The following is a 10,056-nucleotide window of genomic DNA, read 5'->3' as shown; positions in this document are numbered from 1 at the left end:
CTTCCAAAGAAGAGCTGGCCCCCTTTGAGAAACATTCATTAATCATTTCTCCATTTTCAACTAACCATTGTAAAATAAGGGATGATCTCTGGCCTTCCAACATTTGAGTTCATATAGAGCTTCTTCTCAGAATGATTTTTCCAATGTTGAACAAGTTAAATGCTCCATCTGAATGCCTATTCCCCCTCGTTACAAGGATTTCTATCTAGTATGAATTCTCTGATTATTCTAAATTCAATATGAATTCATTGATTATATTCTTATAGTATTTCATCAAGGTGGATTTTTTTTTAGAATCCTTATCTTCTGTCTTATAATCAATACTATGTATTGGTTCTAAGGCAGAAGAGTAGTAAGGGCTAGGCAATGGGGGTTAAGTGACTTGCCCAAGGTCAGACAGCTAGTAAGTATCTGAGGCCAGATTTGAACCTTGGACCTCCCAATTTTAGGCTTAACTCTCAATCCACTGAGCCACCCAGCTGCCCCCAAGGTGGATTCTCTCATGCTAAGCAAGGTTGGAGTTCTGTTTGAAAACCTTTCCACACTGATTACATTAAGAAGGTTTCTCTCCAGTGTGGATCCTCTGATGTACAGCAAGACCGGAGAGATATCTGAAAGTTTTTCCACACTGCTTACATTCATAAGGTTTCTCTCCAGTGTGGATTCTCTGATGGGCAGCAAGATTGGAGTTACACTGAAAAGCCTTTCCACAATGACTACATTCATAAGGTCTCTCTCCAGTGTGAATTCTCTGATGTGTAGCAAGGCTGGAACTACTTTGGAAAGCTTTCCCACATTGATTACATTCATAGGGCTTCTCTCCAGTGTGGATTCTCAGATGGACAACAAGATGTGAGTGATACTGAAAAGATTTTCCACATTGACTACATTTATAAGGTTTCTCTCCAGTGTGGATTCTCTGATGAATAGCAAGACTGGAGCTCTTTATGAAAGCCTTTCCACACTGGCTACATTCATAAGGTTTCTCTACAGTGTGGATTCTTTGATGTGCAGCAAGACTGGAGCTGCATCTGAAAGCCTTTCCACACTGATTACATTCATAAGGTCTCTCTCCAGTGTGGATTCTCTGATGTTTTGCAAGACTGGAACTGCACTGGAAAGCCTTTCCACATTGATTACATTCATAAGGTTTCTCCCCAGTGTGGATTCTTTGATGTGTTGCAAGACCAGAGCGGAACCTGAAAGCCTTTCCACACTGATTACATTCATAAGGTTTCTCTCCAGTGTGGATTCTCTGATGTATACCAAGATGGGAACTCTGTGTGAAAGCCTTTCCACACTGATTACATTCATAAGGTTTCTCTCCAGTATGGATTCTCTGATGGCAAGCAAGACGGGAACTACTTTGGAAAGCTTTGCCACATTGATTACATTCATAAGGCTTTTCTCCAGTGTGGATTCTCTGATGGGAAGCAAGACCAGAGCGGAATCTGAAAGCCTTTCCACACTGATTACATTCATAAGGTTTCTCTCCAGTGTGGATTCTCTGATGGGTAACAAGATGAGAGCTCTGTGTGAAAGCTTTTCCACACTGATTACATTCATAAGGCTTCTCTCCAGTGTGGATTCTCTGATGGGAAGTAAGACGGGAGCTGCTTTGGAAAGCTTTTCCACACTGACTACATTTGTAAGGTTTCTCTCCAGTATGAATTCTCTGATGGCCAACAAGGAGTGATCTGTAGCAGAAGGCCTTGCCACATTCATTACATTCATAAGGTTTCTCTCCGGTGTGAATTCTCTGATGGCCAATAAGGAGTGATCTGTAGCAGAAAGACTTCCCACATTCGTTACATTTATAAGGCTTATCTTCAGCATGAATCTTCTGATGTCTCACAAGATCTGAGTTCCAGTGAAAGGTCTTCCCACACTGATTACATGCATATATTTTCATTCCAGTAGGAAATTTAGGATGGTAAGGAAGAGTTGAATAATGGTTTATGGTTGCTGCACCTTCATTACACTCATAAGGTTTCTTTTGAGTGCGAAATTTCTGATGTTTAATGATCTTAGAGTTCTGGCTGAAAGTCTTTCTGCCTTCGTTACATATGGAAAGCTTTTTGCTAGGAAAACTTTTCTGATGTCTAATGAGGTCAGAATTCAAGCTGAAGGTCATTTCCCATTGATTACCTTGATGTACTTGCAATTCAGGAGGCTTCTCATGGGATTGAATAAGCTCTACCCGTTCAGTAAAGCATTCTCGGTATTTACTGTACTGAGAACAGTCGTTCCTTGAGGAAATTTTCTTATAATGATTTAAGACTGAATATTGTGTCAAGTTCTTTTCCATTTCATTAAACTTGCAGGGATTTCTTGGATTTTTATCTACACTGATATCAGAGTCACAGATTTCTCTCAAAATGAAGTCATAGGGACTATCATTCATAGATCTAAGCTGGCAAGATTCTTCCACAGAAATGCTCAGGTTTGCAGTGGTCTCATTCATTTCAAAGCTAGTCACTGCATCTGAAGAAACAAACATATACACAAACACACATATAAATATCTTCTTTCCACTGATGGCAGAAAGGAAACAGATTTTTATTCTACTTCATCAAAAAGAAGAGTTTTAAAACTTAAGTTAAAATCAATCCTCTCAAAGTGTGACTGGCTCACATGGGCAGTATAATTTAATTCATAAAGAGCTCCACATACAATGCCCCTGGATCTTTCCAACAGATCTATGATGCAGGCCAGGCAGCATTCTCCTTACATTACACAGCTCAGGCCACGAGCCCAGGATGACTGAGCGACAGAGCCCAGATCAGTCAAACAAAGGAACAAGAAAGAAATTCCTTCCCTTCCTTGCAGCAAACACCAGATCCCCTGGGCAGTCTCTAGGGTCATCATGACCACACGTCCTGCCTTCGTGTCTCAAGCCATGAGCTCAGAATGGCTGAGTGATCTGACTGAAATCCCTGCAGCTGAGATTAGAACTCAAACCTCTGGACTAGGTGTGCCCTTCCACTGCACTAGGGGGCCTTTCCCCATTGTACTTTTTATATTTTCTTCAAATGCCTTTTGTCAAACTCAGCAGAATTCTGTCCTAATCAGTTTTGACACACCATCACAGACTTATTTTTTTGTAAATTTCCTATAATCAGAAATAAGTTTACTCCTTTTAACTGTCATGTAAGAATATTCAGTGTTATATGTACCTTTTCTTAAGATCTATTAAGATCAAGTTTTGCCATGTGCTATGCATATACTAAAAACATTCACATTATTTCATTATTCATTAAGTCATTAAGCATTATAATTTCACTGGTGAACTTTTAACCAAAGCTTTCAGTTTGTGCCCAAGACCACGATATAACTGACAAACTTTTTTTCTATTCCCCTGAGGTAAAATAGATTCTGTTTCAATCCATCACTTCTTTAGGATAGCCATTATCCATTTATTTTCTAAATTTTATCTTCATTGATTCCAAACTATCATATAATGATTTTGGTGTTCATGCCGTCCTTACATCAGACTCGGACTTAAGAAATTCTTTCAATTTCTCACCCTGACAACAATTTGTTTCCAAATTGCCAGAAAGGTTTGGAAAACAAATGCAAAGCTAGCCCCAAAGGATGGTCACAGGTATGCCCATGTCCTCGCTTGCCTCCTGGATACGGCCCCAGAGTAGCTGACTCATTGCAAGGTTGCCACATAATCGGATCGTGAGAGCTGCAGCCACCAACCATATCAAGATATTATTACAGATTAGCTCCATTCCAGTGCAGAGGGCAGGCTCTCAGAAAAACACGATCCCTACGTGTACACATTACAAACCATCCTGAAGCCATCACAGTCCATCACAATCTACAAAAACAGGCCTTCGAGTGCCTCTCATTCGTGTTAAGGCTGCTTTGTGATTTTAATTTGCTTTCTGTTTATGTTACTCTTCTTCTAACTAGTGGATTTTCACAGGAACTGGATGGCAACAAGTCAGTTATTCCATAGTTTCTGTGACCGTGTAGCCAGGGGTGCCAGCGGTAGAAGAGAGGTTGGGTCCAAAGGGGTCTTTTCTTATAGCTTTATCCACTTAATACACTACTTGTCATTCACCAGTAGAAAAATACATCTTTCGTACAGCCATTAGCCATTCATTTTGTTGATTGGTTTGGGGGGCTAAAAAAACAAAAAATGAATTTCCATCTTTCAACAAGAGAACTTGCAAAGTTCTCCTTTCATTTTCTACCTTGTCCGTGTGTGGGAGCACATTCACTGTATTCTGGTTATTCATCAAAAGACAGCTGGTAAGGACACCCCCCAAAAAAGAACTGAAGAGAACTGAGCTCTGCCCTCTGGCCAAGTCTACCTTGCCCCTTGGAAACAGGGCAGGGCATTCTTCTCCACCAATGAGGAGAGTCCATCCAAATGCACAAAGGATGGTATTTACTGAAATGAGCATCACTGGCTCTGGAGTCAGACGACCGGGGTTCCACCATCCTATACCTGATGTTTACCAGCAGGTCATCTGTTGCCCTCAGTTTTCTCATCTAGAAAATGAGGCAGGCTGAGCAGATGACCTCTGAGGCTCCTTCCAGCTAGAGATCTACGATGTCAAGAGAAAGCCTGCATTTTAGTATAAAGTGCTGATGACCCTCAAGCTGTGTCGGTGCACCTACAGCACAGGTGCCAGAGGGGGCTGCTACCTTACCCTCCCCATGCATACCTGGGGACATTTCTCCCATCACCCCTCCTCTGCCCAGCAGCCTGATGGGAATGCTTCCTCCCTCCCTCCCCTGCCTGGGGTAAGGGGGAGGGCTCACACGTGGTGAGAGGGTGCAGTATGGGCACTCAGCCTCTAAAAGGTTCTCCATCACTATCTTAGAGGATCACAGCTTTACACTGGAAGGAAACTGAAAGACCATGGAGTCCAACTACCTCATTTTAAGATAGAGAAACTGAGGTTTGAGGGTTCAGAATCTTGTCCATGATCATATTGTTAAAAAACATCTAAGGGGGCAGCTGGGTGGCTCAGTGGATTGAGAGCCAGACCTGGAGATGGGAGGTCCTAGGTTCAAATCTGGCCTCAGATACTTCCTAGCTGTGTGACCCTGGGCAAGTCACTTATCCCCCATTGCCTAGCCCTTAACAGTATTGACTCCAAGATGGAAGGTAAGGGTTTTTTTAAAAAAAAAACAAACATCTAAAAAGGAATACCAACTCCCCCAAGTCTGGCACTTCCTTCCCTATAACACATAGAAGCTTCATGATCACAGCTCTCATACATCTGCTTTCATCTCATTCACCTGGATGAGAGTTCCTTGGGCCTTTTTGCTCCAAAATCCATGGTGTTTCCCCTTCCTGAAAATAGATCAAATCTTCTCTGGCCACTGGAAGCCCTAGAGACGTGGGAAATAAGGAAAGAATGAAGATGGAGGGAAACTGATAATTTCCCTTTGGGGAAAGGGGACATGCAAGCAAGGGCCACAGGCTGATTCCTAGGATCCTTCAAGGATGGTTTCCATGGTATTGATTGTTGAGATCTTTGGAGAGGGGATCATGCTGCCAATTGGGAATTAAAAATTCCATCCTCGTTCATCTCCTTCCAAGAAGGATAGGCACATTCCACAGCTGCCACCATTTAGAAATGAGAGCCAACTGACAGTGAGTGCGGTGAGAGAGCCTTCAGCCTGGTGGGATCGGGAAGGCTTGCTTTCAATCCGTCCGCAGACACTGTGTGCCCTGAGGAAAATTATTTAACCTCTGTCGGCTTCAGTTTGTTCAACTATAAAATAGGGATGATAGTTCTGAATCAGAGACATGAGGATAAAATGAGAAAACATTTATGAATGACTTGGCATAGTCCTGGAACATAGTAGGGATGAATGCTTATTCCCTTTCCTTGGTTTCCAACTGATTGTGCTGGAATTCAATGGAAGAATAAAGGAAGTATAATGATAAACTTGCTAGCTGAGGCAGGAAGAGGAGCAGTAAGCTACCACTTATGCTTGTTAACAAGACGACCTTTCTAAAGACTAGACCCATCCCAAAGAGGAAGGGCTGCCTTGGCAGAAAGGGAGTTCCCTTTAATGCCCATCTGCGAGGAAAAACGGCATGAGCAGCTTTCAAAGAACAGGCAGACAAAATTCCCGTACGGTTACAGGACAGACTAGCTAACCTCCGAGACTGGCTCCAAGGCTGTGAGGGTAACATTGGTTTGAGTTTTGACCTGAAGATAAGAGACAATTTCAGGGGCAACAAAGGAAAGTCCCAGCTTTCCATCACATGATTCAAAAACCTTTTTTATAAAAACCAGGCAGCAGGAGGTCTCTGTGACTTTTTCTTTTTTATAATAACTGATGAAGGCTCAAAATCCTGCACAGTACAGAGGCAACGAAGACGTTGCTTTGATGGCAGATTCAGTTACCAGAAACAAATGGTCCTTACCCACAGAGAGCAGATTCTGCACATTCTCCAGCATGACCTCCTTGTACAGCTCTTTCTGAGAATGGCCCAACAGGCACCACTCCTCCTCGGTGAAATCCACAGCCACATCCTTGAACGTCACCCGTTCCTAAACCATTAATAATTCAGATTCAGACCGGAGACTGCAGAATTCATCCTGTCCAACCCCCATCAATTGACAAGAGGAAACTATAGCCCACAAGGGATTTGCCCCAAACTTGCAACTTTTAAGTGTCAGAGCCAGCACCGGAGACCACAGTCATTCAGAGCCCAGTGGAATATTGAGAAAAGCATTTTCTATTTGAAATGAGGATAATGTTGGAATAATAAAAACTGGAGAAATGCCTTATTCTGAAATGCCCCATTAGGGAGACTGTATGTGCTCTATCAGGAAGGTATGAGAATCTGTGCAAGAGAAAGAGAAGGTGCTCTGAAATCCCTCCTCATCAGAAGTGAAATGCAAAAAAAAAATCACATAAAGAATTTTTGAGAAGCTGGCAGGTACTGAGTGTTCTGGGAAAAAAAACATTACCAGAGATCACCAGAGAGCAGAAGAGGAATTATCCTGCTAACTCCCCAAAAGGCTACAATAAAGTCTTATCTAGGTGAAGGAAATATTGCTCACAATCTGATCTTAATGACTGGTATGAGGCTGTTTCCAGTCATGTGAAAGAGGGCATGAGGTGACACAAATATGCCGTGTCAAAGTCAAAACAGCTTACAGCTTTATGATTGCTTTCACTTGTTGATGGCGGTGCTATCCCTTAATTTTCACATTTAGTTATATAGAAATGAGTCAATATGAGGGGATTGTATCATTTTATTACCTGGGGCTGGAGACTGAGCTAATCATTCAGAAAGACACTGACTATCTATGTATTCGTGAGGAATGAATTATCTAAAGATACGTCGATACCTCTAACACACTGAGGACGTAGAGTGAAAAGAATGAGTTAAGGGGCAGATCGAAGGCCACAAGAGAGTGACTCCATTAGCAAGAACTTGGATTCTTGGCATTTGTTTGGCCATTGCACTTGGTCTTTGATGACATTCCATTTCTAGGAGATGGATGATTCCCTTTTTCATTAGTTCTATTTATATGGAGTTCCTCCGACTTATAACTGAGATGTCCTTCTTGATTCCTCTCTCTATTTATTTATTTTCCTGGTTACATGATTCTTGTGGTCTCCCTCCCCCACTTCTGAAGTTGAAGAGCAATTTCACTGGGTTATACATATGTTATCACTCCAATCCCATTTCTATATTATTCAATTGATTCCCATCTCAAAGTTCCCTTATCTAATAATTCCATTATTTGGGTCAGTTCTTATCATTCTCTCAGATATGGATCAAGTTCTCTTTTTTACTTTCTTAGCATTTGGATTTCTCCTTTAAAACATTTGGTTTCTGTTATTTGTGGTTCCTTCCTCAGTCATTTCAGTCCTGTCTGACTCTTCCTGATCCTCTTTGGGGTTTTCTTGGCAAAGATACTGGAGTAGTCTGCTCTCTCTTCTCCAGCTCATTTCATAGATAAGGAAACTGAGGCAAACAGGGTTAAATGACTTGCCTGGGGTCATACAGCTGTCTGAGATCCTATTTTAACTCAGGTTTTCCTGACTCCAGGCCCAGCTTCACCTAGCGGCCCTATTTAAGTATCTATTATGGGCCATATTTCACCTTTAATTTCCTTCTAGTCTTCTTTTCTACTATTATTGAATTTCTGATCAAAGAATTTATCAAGTTTTTCCTACTTTTTGAGATTCTCAAGAATTTGAAAACTTTTCCTTTTCTTTAGGGTCTTACGAGTTAAGATTCTTCATGGCGTAGAATTTAGACATGGTGTGGGCAATCGATGCAGGAAGGCAGTCCTTTTATTGATGAGGAATTACTCCCACCAGAAGCTACTCCAAATCTCCTTCTTCCCATCCTCTCACATCTCCTCATTTCTCGCCTGGCTCCATTACCTCCTCCATCTCATACCCTAAAGAGCTCATTACCATGATAACCTCATCTCATGGTGTTGGTCCTCTCCCTCATCCCTGCTCTGGCCAGAGTGCAGCTGTGGCACTTCTGACTGAATTCTCCAGCGGGCCCCAGAGCCTGGTGTTTCTCCCCCCACCTCCTTCTCAGCTTCCCTTTCTGGGCTGTCTTCCTCATTTAGAGCTGAAGCTGCTTGAGGCCTGGGACTCTTTCTTTTTCTGACCTCAATCTGATGACAACCCTGCAAAAGTCATCCAAAGTCTAACCGGATGAAGCTTCTGCTGGACTGCACGTTTGTGGATGCTGGTTAGGGCTGGGGATGGCCACACTCACCAGGGCTGACAATCTTGGGATCCCAGGGGCCATTCTCTCTGGCTCCAGGCACTGGTCCTCTGCAGGCTGAGCTGAGGGAGGAGGATCACAGAGCAGGGAGACTTTGTCTTTGCCTTCTCTTGCGAGGTGGGAGGCTGGCCTACCAGGAATCAGGGAGGGTGAGATCTCAGAGGGGCTCAGGGAGACTCCAAAAGAAGGGACAGGGCAGCAGGGGGGCTCAGACTTGGAAACAAAGTTGGTCCAAACAGGGAGACAACTTCTGCCCTCTTGAGGGCCTTGGTGCCCTCCCCCATACTCCTGCAGAGCCCCAGGAGGCAGAAGGAGCTTGGGATCCCAGGTGGGGTTTTGTCTCAGAACCTGTGATACTCTGGGTGAAATATCAAAGTCAGGAAGTGGGAGCCAATGGCAATGGGATGAAGAGCCTGGACAAGGAGCCATATTGCTCCTGGAATAGCCAGCAGACACTTACCAAGAGGTCAGATGGGGAAGATGAGGCCCAAAGGGAAGGGCAGCCAGTGGAAGCAGGGTGCAAGGGGGGGGGGATTCCTCATTCGGACCTACCTGGGACTTGCAGGCACAGCAGAGATGGCTTCCAGAAGGAAAAGGGATCTTGGCTTCAAGGGAAGAAGGCAGAGAGATCTCAGGTCCAGGAAGGCAGAAAAATCACAGCTCCAAGGGGAGAGGGCAGCAATCTCAGGTCCAAGAATTCATGTGCCCAGCCAGCACACCCTGGAAAACTCCCAAGAGCCTCACCTCCAGCCCCTGTGACCCCCAGGAGAGGCCTTTTACTCCAATCCACCTCAGGGCTAAGACTTGGGATACTGCTCCCCCATCATGTGGTATGCCTGGACCCACGGAATGGCCCTTCTTGGTGCCCCCCCCCACTTCCAAATTCTACCTTAGCCACAGCCACCAGGCTGGTCATGTTGGAGAGCTCCTCTTCCCCATCCCTCCATCATCTCCCTCCCTCCCAATTCCTGTTCTAGGACTCAGACCTTCTCCTTCCTCGGCAGAACCTCCTGGCCTTCTTCCGGCTCTCCCTCTGCTATATTCATCATCTTCCTCAGAAGGATATTCCCATCCTACGTCCCACCTGGTTCTCTGAACCATTCCTGCCTCCTCAGGCAGGTGGTTCTATCTGCCCTGAAGCCTAAACCCCAGAATGCCTCAAACTGGACACATTTGCCACTTGAACCTCTCTCCATTTTTGACTTGCTGTACCTGAACCCCAAAATAAAGGGGGCTTTTCCTTCTATCTATACGCTCCTGAACCTTATCTTCCAAAAGGGCATGGTGGGGCACTCTGGTGCAAAAACTTACAG

The 10,056-nt window shown here is 43.9% G+C and overlaps 1 protein-coding gene across 1 annotated transcript; it reads right to left on the bottom strand.

Moving 5' to 3' along the window:
* Positions 1–485: 485 nt before the first annotated feature.
* LOC123240673 (zinc finger protein 665-like) lies at positions 486–2,134 on the bottom strand. The gene has a single exon (XM_044668394.1). The coding sequence runs from the start codon at positions 2,132–2,134 to the stop codon at positions 554–556; it is 1,581 nt and encodes a 526-aa protein (XP_044524329.1). The 3' UTR covers positions 486–553.
* Positions 2,135–10,056: the final 7,922 nt, after the last annotated feature.

This window comes from Gracilinanus agilis, chromosome 3 (genome assembly GCF_016433145.1).
Source record: "Gracilinanus agilis isolate LMUSP501 chromosome 3, AgileGrace, whole genome shotgun sequence".
Lineage (NCBI taxonomy): Eukaryota > Metazoa > Chordata > Mammalia > Didelphimorphia > Didelphidae > Gracilinanus > Gracilinanus agilis.
This window is presented reverse-complemented; position numbering and strand designations above follow the sequence as displayed.

Coding starts and splice junctions, on each gene's coding strand:
- LOC123240673 (XM_044668394.1), bottom strand. CDS start 2,134: ATGACCTTCAGCTTGAATTCTGACCTCATTAGACATCAGAAAAGTTTT.